A 15,209-nucleotide genomic window follows, 5' to 3' on the forward strand; every position below is an offset into this window, starting at 1 on the left:
GTTACAGCTTAGACATGATACTGGATCTGCTTAATTTTTTCCTATTTAATACATTTATAAGATTTAATGGTAATTTATATAAACAAATTATAGGAATTCTTATTGGTGGAAAGGCTAGTCCATTTATAGCTGACTTGTTTTTAAGCCAATTAGAATATAATTACATGGCAATTAAAGATAGCCTAAGCAACATTAAATCTTTTCTTTAAAAAAAAACAGATGTATAGATGATCTATTGAATTTATTAAAATTTTGAAAGTGTTGAATGTGTTTGAAATGTGTTGAATGTGGTTGAATGTGTTTTGAAAGTGTTTCAAAGTTTTGTATTCATTAAAATTTCAAAAAATATTTACTCGTCTGAGTAGATCCTAGAACCTAGTCATGGTCCTGGAACCATGGAGTTGGAGTTGATCCTGGACTCCTGGAGTCCATGGAATTGATCCTGGTACCTAGATTTTCCGTATCTACCTCCAGATTTTATATATTTCCCGATCATCGTAGAATCCAAAATTTGCCTCAAATTGAAGATTAAATAAAAAAAAATAAGTTCTTTTATACTGGAAGTAAGGAGCAACATTAAAACTTAAAACAAACAGAAATTATTAAGAATATGAAGGGGGATCACCCCCTTGTCAATGCCTAGCGTTTTACGCTAAACTTCAAATTTTGTTCCAGCTCTTTAGAACGACTCTTGAATCAAAAAGGCCGTTTAATTAGAATAAATAGCTGCTTTGAAAGTACTAAAAAAACTTTAAAGTAAAGAGCGAGGTATTGACGAGGGGGCGACCCCCTCATATACATAATAATTTTTGTTCGTTTTAAGTTTTAATGTTGCTCCTTATTTTCACCTGAAAAAAAACCTTGTTTTTTTTTTAATTTCATTTCTGGTCGTTTTTTAAATAATGCTGAGAAATCAACGGCCCTCTCCATGAAAAATTCCATTCTCTATTAAAAATTCCTTCATGGAAAGATTCTACAACGTACCCCCCCCCCCCCAGAACCCCCAACAGAAAAGTACCCCCTGAAAACGACTGTATACTTCCCATTAGCCAATAATATATGTAAACAATGGGCAGAGTTCATAACTTGCAGCCCTTCCACCGGGGACTGTGGGAGTTATTTCATCCCCAAAGACATAGTTATTAGATGTTTCGACCATGCTAAACAAAAGGGCTATCTAGAAATTTTAATATTGTGACTTTGGGGGAAAATAGCGAGGGAGAGGGGCTACCTGTCCTCCAATATTTTTGGTCACTTAGAAAGGGCATTAGAATTTTTGATTTCCGATCAAATGAGCCCTCTTTCGATCTTCTACGATCCTTGGTTCGATGATCACCTCGTGAAAAAAAAAACAAAAAACAAATAAACACGCATCCGTGATCTTTCTTCTGGCAAAAAATGCAAAATTGCTAATTTTGTACATCGAAGCTTGAAACCTCTACAGTAGAGTTCTTTTATATGCTGAATCTGATGGGGTGATTTTCACTAAGATTACTTGATGTTTTGGGTTGTTCCCCTTTTTCAAAAATAGGGCAAATTTTCCCAGACTCGTAACTTTTGATGGGTACCATCAAATTTGATAAATTTTATATATTCTGAATAAACATCAAAATTAGATTAATAAGCATCAGAACTAGATTAAATTGGAGTATTACACCACTCGATACTGCTGTTGACCTCATTAAGTCTTGTCCTGAATTTGTGAGCGATCCGTTAACTTTAATATTTAACAAGACTGCATTAACAGGCCATTTCCCGAAAAAACTTGAAAAGGGGTTTCACAACCCCTATATCCAAAAATGAAACCGCCTGGTATTTTGCTGGTATGCGGCCCATTACGATGACCTCTATTTTTAGCAAGATCTATGAAAGTTTCATCACTGGGTGGCTGAAAACTTTTGTTCTGCATAAAATTGATCCTCAACAATTTGGTAATATTCCCAGAAGTTCGACAAGCCATTACTTAGTTAGTTTAATTGACAAGATTTTAAAGCATCTGGATGAAAGGGAACGCTGAGTCAACTTCATTGCGATTGACCTAAAGAAAGCATTTGATCTACCCTAGAACCCTTATCGGCAAGCTATTGAAAAATTTTAATACTGAAGCATATTTGGTAAGAATAGTTGCAAATTTTCTTTCAGGTAGAAGTAAAAAAAAACTAGGTAAAAATAATTCTTTTCTGAACACCAGCCAATCTACTGTGAAGTTCCCTAAGGAACATTTTTAGGCCCTTTCTTTTTTTTGGTTATGGTAAATGAGTTGGCAAATGATGAGTCAGATCGCTATAAGTTCGTTGATGACTTATCTGTACTGGAGCTGGGTAAAGGAGTGTTTCAAGGGAGGCATATTGAATAATGGAGAGTTTATCCCGCCAAGCTGAGGAGGGCAAAATGATCGTCAATCGTGAAAAATTGCTCGTATTAACGTTTTACTTTCTGAGGGATAACTCATCCCTTGTTTTACAGAATGTTTCAGGTTGCAGCATCATGGATATCAACTCTTAGCAATATGTCTAACAGATGACCTGAAGTAGGAAAAACAGACGCAGGAGATGATCAAACGGGCAAACTTCTTTAAAACTCCTTTCTCGTCATGGTGTCCCAACCCCTCCACTTATTGCGTATTTTCATTACGTTTGTTAGACTGCTGGTAGAATACGCTTGTCCCGTTTGGCATTACGGCCTGATTTCGGACCAGAAGGACCGCCTGGAAATGATCCAATACCGAGCTCTTCTGGTAGTTTCTAAATCTCTCTAAGTCCCTTATTGCTCCCTTTTGAAACAATTTTGCCTTACAAACCTTTCGACACCTCGTGATGAATTGTGTTTCAAACTTGGTGTCGGTAGTTTGGTAAATCCGTGACTTTGTGAATTCCTCCCCTTGAGCATCTCCTTTCGTGCCAACAGGTCCCAAGATAAATAGCTGAACCGGTACCTAAAATCCAGCCGGTACCAGCACAACATATGCGTTATATTTGTTCCCACGTTTGTTCATGTTTTTAATGCTACACTCACTTGTCAATAATTGTATATATTTATTTGTTTTAGTTCATTATTCTTTTTATTCATTTTTGACTCTAAAAGTTTTTTTTTCTTTAATTTGAACTTAGAGTTATTTTATTTTACAGATAGTTGGATATTTCAATGTTTTAGATTTTAATTTTGACTCTATTTGTCGAATCAACATATAAACTTGTCTGATGATGGCTACGGCTGTGATTTTTATTAGTTTAGTGCATTATCTTTTATTATGACAAGAACTGCCAATGATTGTCATGACTGTGCAAGGCATTTGATAATCAAATCATTTCAGTTTGAGTGCAGATCTAAACGTCCATTTTCTGGACTTAAATACTAGTATTTTTGACAATAATATGTTAACGTTCAGAACACATAATTGTGTGGATAGTTTTAATGTCAATTAAATAAGTTTTCATTTCCAGAAAACAATATTCATTCAAGTATCACCTACTCTGATTTTTGCTCACAACTACTTAGGTATGCGAGGATCTGTCATACTTGCAGTCTATAGATTTTAACATAGATGTCGTTAATCCAAAAGCTGAGCTCGAGAAGTTTCTCTCTGAAAAAAACGTACTTAGCAAGTCAAAATGCTCAGCTTTAAATATAATGAACTGTTAAGTAAATACGGACAAAATTATCAAATAATATTATGCCAAGGTCGTAACGCCTAAGGGGGTTTGACCCCCCCCCCCGGAAATGTTTTTCCGACTCGTAAAAACGCAACAAAAATGAATATACACGAACTTTTTATGCGTTTCTTGGGAGTTTTTTTGTGTACCACCCCCCCCCCCGAAAAAAATCCTTTTTTAAAACCAATCCCCCCCCCAAAAAAAAAGAATCCTGGATACGGCCTTGTAGTAGGTTAAGGGTTATTTCTCGAGATATCGGTTTAATAAGGTAACCATAAAGGCTTTCAAACCATGTAAATTTAGAAATTTGGCTCTGACCCAATAAAATAATGTATTTTCTTTCTATCCCTGGTCTCTGCAACATGGGATCAGTTTGAATCTTTTTCCCATTCTCTTGTTTGCAGTTAATGAGGATACAATTTGCCTACTTAAGTGGGTATGCTTTTTGAAAATACTGATAATTATCAGGGACGAATTTCCAGCATTTTTATGGAGGGGGGGGGGGCAAGAGGGGTCCATGTCTGGATGGTCAAAGGGCATGGGATGTATAATATTTTATTATCCACATTATTGGGGGGGGGGCAACTGCCCCTCCTGCCACCTCCAAACGACGCCCCTGATAATTATACTAATATGCGTGTATTTCACAAGGTTCATCTATCACAAAGATGTGACACTTACCATCATATGGTTAAGCCATCGTAAGTTTAGCTTACCATAAGTTCATATGGTAAGCCACTGTGCCTGGGTCAAGAATTTAAAGCACTGAAACCAATAAGGGCTAGTAGCATTTCTTTGATGAGTCCTAGGTAGTGAGCACTTTATAACAAATTACTTGATTTGCGGTGCCTTGTGATGTTGAGTTTATGATGCCTTAAATTTACTAATTAAAATTCTGCACAAGACCGTATCTATGGGGGGTTAAGAGTCTGAACCCTCTCCCCGAAGAATACTAGATATGACCCTGATTCTGCATGTCGATGGGTTCGTCTGTTTGGCTTTTTGCTTGCCCTAAGTGTTTGGCTTTGTACGTAAGTTCAAGACCTCATTCAAATGCATATTTATCTAAATTACCAATATAGGAAATCAGTTTTTTTTTTAATTTCTCACTCGATTATTACGTCTATTTCATTATGTATAGCTTTTTTCAATAGAATTTTTCAACAGAGGATATTAACAATTGATCCTTTATGCTAGAAAATGTGAAATTCTCCATTTGTAAATTTGATTAGAGTTAGTCACTTTCATTGAAGCGACCTATCAGGACTCATTTTCGTCATATAGAAATTCATAAACTTTGAATCTTTTGGTTGCTGTGTCATGGCATAATTAGTTCAATTGACCTACAAAATTAAAAGAAAAAGATGCTTGAAAATAATTCATAAGGGCCTATTGGGCTTTTTGTAAAATTTGTACAAAAGTAAAATTTAGCCAGTAATTTTTCTATTTTCAACTTAGTTTGCAATTCTGCTCAAAATTCAAATATTTAAGTTTAAGGTGTTCTCGTCCAAATTAAAAATGTTCCAATTTTCAAAATTGAAAAAAAAGTAACTGAAAGAGGACATTGCTCACACTTGACTAAGACACTGCAGCTCTGCATCATAATCAAAAACTTTAATCTCATAGAACCCTAAAAGAATACAGTGGATAAAACGGGAGCCGGCGGGAGCCCCCCCCCCCGGAAAATTCCCCACGTTGTCACAGGGTATTCGTAAGGTGAATTCCCTGTCTCTCCTATTGTCCCTCTTTGCTGATAGAAACGTGAAAGCAATATTTATACAGGTCCAGTAATTATTCTGGGGGAATATAGGTGAGAATTATCCGGAGGAATTTTCTGCGAGGGAGTTTCCTAGGGGGGTGAGGGTGAATGTGACAAGGGAAATACGCCTAGACCCGGATAAAGCCACGTGTAGTAATCCTATGGGCTGTGCTTCAATTCTTTCTGTTACAGGCAGTTGTTACAACTTGTGACAATGTAATGGATGAGCTTTCACCTGGAGCGACTAGCAACTATGGTATGACCAATAGGCCTACCTGTTTGAAGTTAACTAGTCTATTTCACTCGCCAAGATTATCCTAAAATAGCCTATTCCTACATTGTGTAGACTTAATTTTCCCTTATTTTTTTTAAAATAAAAACGTTGACTGATTATCACCTACAGAGAAATTTTAGTTTTAATACTATTGTAGTGTAAATTAATCATAGCATATATCCAATTTTCTTTGAAATGTTTCGCTTTTTTAATAAAATCGCCAGACGCTACACTGTAAGTGATGCTAATCGTTTTTAAACCGTCTCCCCATTTTCAATCACCGAAGATCCAACTGTTGTAACCTTATCATTCACTTCGGTTCTTCAGTTAAAAACAGTCAAGAAATTTACACGGCTTTGCACTGGTGTGTTAGCCTTGGCCCTCAGGGGGCATTGTATTGTAGTGTGTTGCTATTATTTTCTTGACATATTTATGGTCATCTGTTAGTGTTGAGTGTGCCCATTATGCAAACTGTTTATAAAGGAAGAATGGCAATATTTTTATCAAGAGGGTTACAGTTCATCAGAGCTTTTGACCTTAAATCTGGTCTAGGTTAATACCCACTTTCATCTTTTCTTATGATGGCTTTTCTTATTTAGAGCGTAACCCCAAAAATAATATTATTTGTATTAACATTGAATCTGCAGAAATTTTTATCGCAAGATGTCTTCTCGCCTTATTTTTCGTGACCTTTCACATGGAAAGCTAACTCTTAAGTCTTTTTCTTCCAAATTTGTCTTCGTGAAATCAAAACTTTTGCAAGAAAAAGCGGATTCTTCTTTGAAATTAAACAAAATTCTACTACTTTTCAGTACTAAATTTTTAGTACTTAAAAAAAGCTTCTTATTGTTCTAATTAAACTACCCTTGTGTTTCAGGAGTTGTTATTAAAGTTTTGGGACAACATTCAAACTTTAGCGTAAAGACAGAGGTTTTGAGGAGAGGGCAACCCCCCTCATGTAGCTTATGTAATAATTTCTGCTCGTTTTAAGTTTTAATGTTGCTCCTTACTTTGAGTTGTAAAAACTTGTTTTTTTTTACTTAATTTCTAATCTTTTTTTAAAATAATGCCGAAAAATTCTGCTCCAACTTCATGAAAAAATCCCCCATTCCCACCGAAAGATCCTCTAGACCATTCAATTCCGGGAAAACATTTACCCCGAATAATTAGACTTAACCTCTCCACACGTAAAATTGAGTCGGTAAAGATAAAGTAAGACAAATAAAAAGGATTTCGTATAGTAATTCAGGCAAATCCCCCCAGTAAATACATTCTAAGACCACACTGGCTACACATGGCGTACGAAACAAAGAAAAGAAATAGAAAAACGAGGATTTTATCAGCCAATAGTAGCCTATGAAAACGAACACAAGGAAATAATTCGACAAGGACCTCCGCCAAGTCGTCCTCAGTGCTCAGAAAAAAAAGGAAAAAAAAGACAAAATAAAACCTTTTGAAGTGAACCCTAGAAGAAGAGAAAAGGCACGAAGAGAAAGAAGAGAAACATTGTCTTTTGTCTTCTTGTAGAGTTCACTTCAAAAGGTTAGATTTTGTCTTTTTTTCTGAGCACTGAGGAAGACTTGGCGGAGGTCCTTGTCAAAATATTTGCTTGTTTTCGTTTTCATAGTTTGCTACTGGCTGATAAAATTCCCCCAGTGTGAAATTGTCCCTAAAAATTTCACCCCTGGAAAATTCCCTCCCCATGGAAAATTCTCCCCGTTGACCCCTCCCCTCCCCAGCAGAAAATTCAACACCCCCCCCCACCCAAAAATGTATGCGCACTTCCCAATAACAAACACTATACGTACACAATGAGAAAATTTTATAACTTAAAGACCTTTCCGCAGTGGCTGTGGGGGTGATTTTATCTCTAAAAGCATAGTTATTCGACCTTTCAACTATGTTGAACAAAATGACCATCTCAAAATTTTGATCGGATGATTTTGAGGGGAAAAGGGCCATGGGAGGGGGCCTATTCACCGTCCAATCCTTCTGGTCACTTTAAAAGGAACTAGAACTTTCAATTTTCATTCGAAGGAGCCCTCTCTCGATTTTTAGGACCATTGGTTCGATACGTTTACCCCTGGGGAAAAATAAAATATAAACAAGAATCCGTGATCTTTCTTTTGGCAAAAACTACAAAATTCCACATTTTTGCAGATAGGAGCTCGAAACTTCGACATTACAGTTTTCTGATACGCTGAATCTGATGGTGTTCTTTTCAGTAAAATTCTTTGACTCTTAGGGGGCGTTTTTCCCTTTTTCAAAAATCAGGCAAATTTTCCCAGGCTCGTAGCCTTTGATGGGTAAAACTAAACTTAGTGAAACATATATATATTGAACATGCACAATAAACCAATTCTTTGATATATCTATTGATACCAAAATTCTGTTTCTGTTCTGATTCTGTTTTTCAGAGTTTCGATTCCTATTGAGCCGCTTTGCTCCCTACTTAGAGTTCGTTATGAACTGTTTAAACAATCAACTTAACCGTAAATTTTCAGTCTAACTGCCATTAAAGAGGAGAAGAGCATATAATTAAACTCTAAAATAAAAAAAACTTAAAAAATTGAATTTCAAACGTTAATTTTGTTTCCAAATGTGTAAGAATCTACAATTTTAAAATTACTCAAAAGTAATTAAAATAAGAAAATTGGCACAGTTTTAGAAAAAGATAAAAATAGCTTAAAATGGAGGGTGATCTCTCATTAAAATTGCACTACTAAATTTATTATATTTCAAAATTTTGGAGCAGAACTACAGCACCGTATAAACCCTATAGCGCAGATTTCAAGCGGGTATCGCCAAAAAACGGAATTTCGTAGTTTTTCTGAGAAGGGTAGTCACGGGCGCATTCTTCTTTTCAGAGGAATAATACTGAACCAGGGGCCCTAGCATATCAGTAGAGAGCTTTTTGAACAGAAATAAAGTTATGACCCCTTCTTTTAAGTAGCAAAAGAGCTGATACTTCAAAGAAGTACCAATTTCTACAATTTTATCCCGCAAAACTACAACTCTAATAGGATCAACATATCCTCTAGCAAATACTTTGAGATGGCCAATATGCTTAGAACTACCAACAGGCTGCTGAAATTACGAAAGGGCTAGGTAAACGCTTATATGAGCATGTGGTTGCGAATTCGTCCCTAAACATATATGCAGTGCATAAAAAGGGAACCATCCTCATAGAACATTTTTTCTAGTTCAACAGTTCTACCACTGTTATTTTGGAGGTCAGAGTATATTTCCTGTGCGGGGGGAGGAAGTATCTGCAGCCTCAAAATTTGCATTTTTAGGCCGAAACTTTAAGTTTTCCCGCGAGATGTGATTTAGATAAGCCCTTGCCTTCTTTTCTTCTGAGAAATATGCCTGGACTAAGCGTGATTTGCGGGTGCAGATAGGGTGAGAGCTCTTATTGCGGAAGCGATAATTTTAATAGTTTTGATATAATGTAATATGATAAACAATTGAAGTTGCATGTGAAGACCACGTGTTTGGAAAAGTAACAACCTCCCTCTTATTCAGGAAAGTTTCTATTTTATTTTTAAAAGAAAATACACCTAAATTGTTTTACTGAGTTTGACTTCAGTTTGAATAGTTGTGGATTAATATGGGGTGGTATCCCCCCCCCCACCCACCACATTTAGAATAGTTGTTAAACTAATACAGAAAAAGAGCAGAAATGAAATAAAATTCAAAAAATAAAGTTATATTAAAACTTCAAAGTAATGTAAATTACTCATTATATCAGGGGGTCTACCATACCCTCAACCCAGCGCTATTGAGGCTAATCTGAATTCCTAACCCCTCCCAAACTTCAATAGTGAACGTGTAGCACAATGGCACAGTAAAACAGACATTTGTCAGAGAACAGAAGGGTTTATTTGATAGGGTTTGTTTTAAATAATAAAATTAAAAGTTCTTCAAATGTTGTTAAAGGCAATGGGGAAATGAAAAGGATTGCAATTAACAACCGGCTATATTTGTTGGCTTGTAAAATGTTTTCAGCAAAACACTACTCCAGCTTTACCATAAAGAGGACAGGTCTGGTGGGGATCCGCCCCCTTATCTAAAAGGTAGTTTATGTTGTAAAAGGCATTCAAGCGTTAGTGTTGCTCAGCAGTTTTGTGTTTATTCCAGTTTAAGATCTTTGTGGACCGCTTGTTCAGCACAGTCCTTAAACACCCGAAGTAACTCTGGTTGTAGCCTATAACTCAAAGTAACATTCAGAATGGTGCTGAAACAGTATGGAGAACTGATACAAAAAAAAAGCCGGGCTGGTCCACAAAAAAGACACTCAACGCCATCTAACACTACCTGGCGAAATTTGAAAGCTGGCTAGTTTTTTCTCAAGTTCGATGCACACCACAACACTACTTTTGTCATGCTACAAGCCTGTTTATAAATGTTTATGTTTAAATATATTTTCAAACACACGAAGAAAACTCATACGTTTTTGCCTAAAGGGTATGGAAATCTAAAAGAAATGAGAAACAATCATTGTCATCTAGCACTTCATATCAAAATGAAATCCATCTATTTTTCTTCAACTGTACCATATACCGCCGCATTACTGGTGGGGTCCTTGAGACATATTTATGGTTTCAAACACTGGAAGAAAATACACATGTCTAGCCCGAAGAGAAGGGGAAGCTGACAAGAATAGAAAATTGAGTTTTTTCTTACGAAAAAAAAAATAAAATAGTGCTATCTAGCGTGATCTAACAAAATTTCAAAGAAATTCCTGCAATTGTAATTTTATTCTATATTATCTTAGTATTCTTATTTATGACTCTTATAGTTCTTTTTTTCTCCATTTTTACGCGTATGAACACACATTCAGGGTTGCTGTTTTTATTAATGCATGCCCTGTTCAGTACCTTCCTAACGATGGGACTTTATATCCTTTTTTTGCAGACTAACTGGTTTGTTGTTCTTTGTATAACCTTTTGAACTCTTTAATTATTTTCATTCTGGGATACATTTTTATTTTATTTCTTTTATTTATAATAAATTCAATTCTGTTCAAGCATTCAAAGAAAACGCATAAGTGCAGTGCAAAGAAAAGGGAAGACAAACGAGACTGGCGTCCCAAGCTACCATGCGATAAAAATCAGAAAACTGATCAAATTGGCAAAGCCGTTCTGTAAGCGGTGTTAGCAGCGTTTAATTTATATAATGGAGATAATGATGACAACCTTCTCCCAGTGTCCCTGAGGGCAGTAGGTAGTACTGTCGACTCTCGCTAACTCAAATTTCACGGAACCACGATTTTGATTCGACTTCCGTACAGTTCAAGTTATGCATACTTCGAGTTATATAGGTCATTCTACATAAAATTCGACTTACAAAGGTAATGAGTCATAGATACAATACCGTATCCATGGGGGGGGGGGGGGTGAAAACGCTTTATCCATTTATCCTTATGAGGAGTATGAGGAACATGGAGGACCATGTCAAAGATCTCATCCTCTTCAGCTTTCTACATTCTTTATTCTCTATATTCTTTATTATATTTATTCTATATTTATTTCTGTGTTCTCTTATAGCAGAAACAGTTTTTTTAGAGGCCCTATTAGGAAACCTTCCTAGCTTAGTGTTTAGCACGTTAGACTTGAAACCCCATGGAGATTTGGAGATTTGGAGATTCAAGAGTTGGAGATTTGGTGTCACTGGTTATTTGGTTTGGAACGGGGATCAGTGGCATGACATTGTAAGCTCAGCCGGAGTTGACCCAGCTCTAATTGGGCATTTGGAGTAATATGAAGAGGGTAAAAATGAATGGTTTGCGAAAGTATGGGATGGCTGGCCCCCAACCCCCCCCCCCTTACTGTTCCTGGCTGAAATCCATGAAATAGAGATCTGCAACACTGGTAGAGACTGTAAAATCCAGGGCCGTATTCTTTTCCTTATTTTTACCTTTTTACCATCAGGAAGTCTTCAAGAACTTACCATAAGCAATAGTGATTGGAATTTTCTTCCCACTTAAAGTTTCAAGAGTAGCTCCATCCTTCAAATCTTCTTCTGTCACACGACCCTTGACAATATGATCAAGGAACATGTTTCGTCGTGCAGCTTGGCCAATATAAAACGGGTCTGCCGCATCTGCTGGTGTCCATCTACTAAAGCCACTATTTGTTGGAGCAATCAATGTGAAGTCTCCTGGAAACACAAAATGAAGACGTCTAGATTATAGATTATAGACAGGGAAGATTGCAGAATTTTGTCAAGGAATATTTTAGGGATGAATTGTACATTTTAGGTGAATTAAAAAAAAAAAATTACAAAACAGGTGAATTGTGTGGGAATTATTTTGCACTTTAGGGGAGATAGTAAACATACCTTTCAACTTAATATGAAAATTAGAAACTAAACAATAGTTTCCAAAACATCAGTTGGTGATATCCGAAGAAATCTATTTAGTTTTCAGTAAAGTGTAAATGACACTAATTTTCAGAAAAAAATACAAAAAATATACACAACACTAATTTTCGCCATTCCTTTTACTTCCTTTCCGATCCATGTATCCTTTCTAATTTTTGTTCATAATCCTCCATCCATCCTTCCTTTTTTAATTTATTTCAGAAAAAAAAAGAATAGCAAACTCATACCTAAATAAATTTCCAGAAACATCTATCAGTAATATTTGAAGAAATACTTTTTGCTTCCAATTAGACCATACTACTGCTACTACTACTAACAACTCACCGCAGCACCAAGCCACCTGAGGCCAACACAGCTACGCACGCTCCTCCTCCACCCCGATCTATTCAAAGCCTCTCTTTTTAGACCCGCCCACGAAGTTCCCATGTCCTTTAAATCTTTCTTTATGACGTCCTCCCACCCCAGACGAGGACGACCTGCTTTCCGTTTAGCCCTAGACGGTTGGCCGAAAAGAACAATCTTTGGCAATCTGTCATCCTTCATCCGCACAACGTGCCCTAGCCACCAAAACCTTTCTTTTATTATAGCCCTAGAGAGCGGTATTGAACCACATTTTTCGTACAGCCTATTGTTTGAAATACGGTCAGTCATAATAGCACAAAATAGACCATAATAGCACTCTATAGTCTTTTGTAAGGGGATTAAGGGGAGGGGGAGGTTTGAGTAAGGGGAGGGACACTCCTATTTGTGGTAAAATCATCTGTTTTTTTTTAAGTTCCACTTTATTATTCATTGTTGTGTCTGTTCGTTATTTTTGAATCAAAATAGTTTCTGCTCATTTTTAATTTAAATTCTAATAAGGGTTAATTGGTACTCATCCTAAGTTTTAATATTGTCATCTATGTTTTCTTGAGAAGTTTGATTTTTCTTACCAAGCCCTTTATGGTAATGAACGGTAGATAAAGAGTGACTCTCGTTAATAGCAACCAAAATTCTAAGAAAATCAAGACCACTGCAAAACTAAATACAAAAGAAAAAATTACTTTAAACGTAATCCCTAATATTAATTATATTTAATCCCTTAAATATTTTAGCAACAAAATTTTGTTTGATTAAAAAAAGAGGGAAGAGAAAAATCTTAACCAGCGTGACCAATGCATTGAATTGAACTGTACCAGTTCTCCCACAAAAATTGTACCGCAAGAGATTAATTTGTGCCATCTGAACAGCATTTTAAAAATTTTCGTTAACCGGGAGAAAATTTTCAATAAACTAAAACTTGGAATATATTCGACTCAGAAAGGATCAAGTAAAACCAAAATGTACCTGAAAATTTGTATTTGTAAGACAAAATTTCTAAATGTACCGTATTGTACCAGGGCCTCTAAATTGTACCAAAAGTGATACAGTTCAACCGTGTTGGCAACGCTGAACCTAACCCTCAGTTCCAACTGAAGCGATTTTGTCGTTTTGATGTGACTCGTCAAATATCCTCCGTTTTTGCAGCAAGTTAAAACATCACGAAGATCCAATGGCTGTGTCGAAATATTTCTACTGAATCGTCAAAAAATACATCCGGTACCTTTTTTTAAGCTTTTGTTTTAAGTAAATGGAAAGAACTGACAAATTAGTTATATATGTTTCCAAAGTCAACCGAAGTCCTCCCTTGATACAACAAGAGACATAAGGGCTATTAAAAAAAAAAAAAAAAAAAAAAAAAAAAATAAAAAAAAAAAAAAAAAACATTTAGCCCTTAAAGCCTGGGAGGATATTTCAAGGGAACTGGACATAGAAGGTAAGAATTAAATTAAGTATTAGGCATACTTAGCCTAGGCTAATGCGAGATAGTCTTTTTAAGGTTTTTCTTTACTAGCAGAACTTGAATTAGCCTATTCCCATGCACTTCCCTCCTGAATACCGCCCTGTAATATACTTAAAATCCTTAGGGATATAAATTTAGTGGTTGACCCTCAAAAGGAAATACTACGAAGTTCTAGAAACTACTTGAAATAATTCTAAAATACTTGCTGATTTCATTCCCAAAATTGCTTCAACCTACTTGAAAACTATATGCAAATATATATTCTAAGTTATATATTCCCCATGAATTTTTTGAAACAGACTAATAAAAACCGGTTAATGTGATAAAGAAAGTCTTAAATACATGCTTGATATTTATTAAATAAAAAAAACAAGTTTTTTCAACTGAAACTAGGGAGCGACATTAAAACTTAAAAAGAACAGAAATGATTCCGTATGTGAAAGGGGCTGTCCCCTCCTTAACGCATCGCTCTTTACGCTAAAGTTTGACTCTTTGCCACAGCTCTACTTTTCAAAACAGTTAAAACTTTTTCTGTTCGTTTTAATTTTAATGTTGCTTCTAACTTTCAGTTAAAAATACTTGTTTCTTTATTAAATTTCTGAACGTTTTTCAACTAATGCAGGTTCAAATTCAGCTCACCGTACATGAAAAAAAAATTGCATATTAATTTTGGCAGATTTATTCTGTATATAAAGGGTTGCCCCCTCCTCTATACCTTGCTGTTTAGGCTAAAGCTGTTCACACTTTTAAAAAGCCCCCTATTCTAATTAAACGCCCCCCGTGTTTCAGTAGACGCTCTTCAAAAATTGGGATACGTTCAAACTTTAACGTAAAGAGCAAGGTATTGAGGAGGGCAGCCCTTCATATATGGAATAAATATAGCCCTCCCCATCACGGAAAACTCCTCCGTGGAAATTTATTTCAACGTAAATTGTACCCCCCCCCCTTTACAATTCCTTCCAGACAGTTCCATCCTCGCTGATAATCCCCCCTCCCTGTAAAATTGCTTGCGGACCATTCAGCCTGAAAAATTCTCTTAAGCATTTTTTTCATTTGAATAAGATTTTTAATCGGTTTCTCGATCACTCCAGAAATGCCCCCTTCCATTGAAATTATTTCCCAGAAATCAAAACAGTCGAAAAAAGCCACTGGATAATTCCCCCAGAACATCTCTGCATGAAAAATTTTGCAAAGAGAATGTAAGACAATTAAAGTGAATTTCGTATAGTAATTCTGTCAAATCCACCCAGTGTAACATTTCCTCTGGAGTATTCAGCCCCCAGAAATTTTCCTCCCCAAGGAAGACTCTCCCTATAG

At 36.0% G+C, this 15,209-nt stretch overlaps 1 protein-coding gene across 1 annotated transcript in view; it reads right to left on the reverse strand.

Moving 5' to 3' along the window:
• LOC148939204 (uncharacterized) overlaps nt 1-15,209 on the reverse strand; it is a 224,124-nt gene that overhangs the window by 80,839 nt on the left and 128,076 nt on the right. Inside the window, exon 11 of the mRNA XM_089107060.1 lies at nt 11,639-11,848. Within this exon, the coding sequence (XP_088963186.1) occupies nt 11,639-11,848 (210 nt within the window). The remainder of the gene's footprint in view (nt 1-11,638; nt 11,849-15,209) is intronic.

Source organism: Artemia sp. Qi Xiang Cuo, chromosome 21 (genome assembly GCF_049724085.1).
Source record: "Artemia sp. Qi Xiang Cuo chromosome 21, ASM4972408v1, whole genome shotgun sequence".
NCBI lineage: Eukaryota > Metazoa > Arthropoda > Branchiopoda > Anostraca > Artemiidae > Artemia > Artemia sp. Qi Xiang Cuo.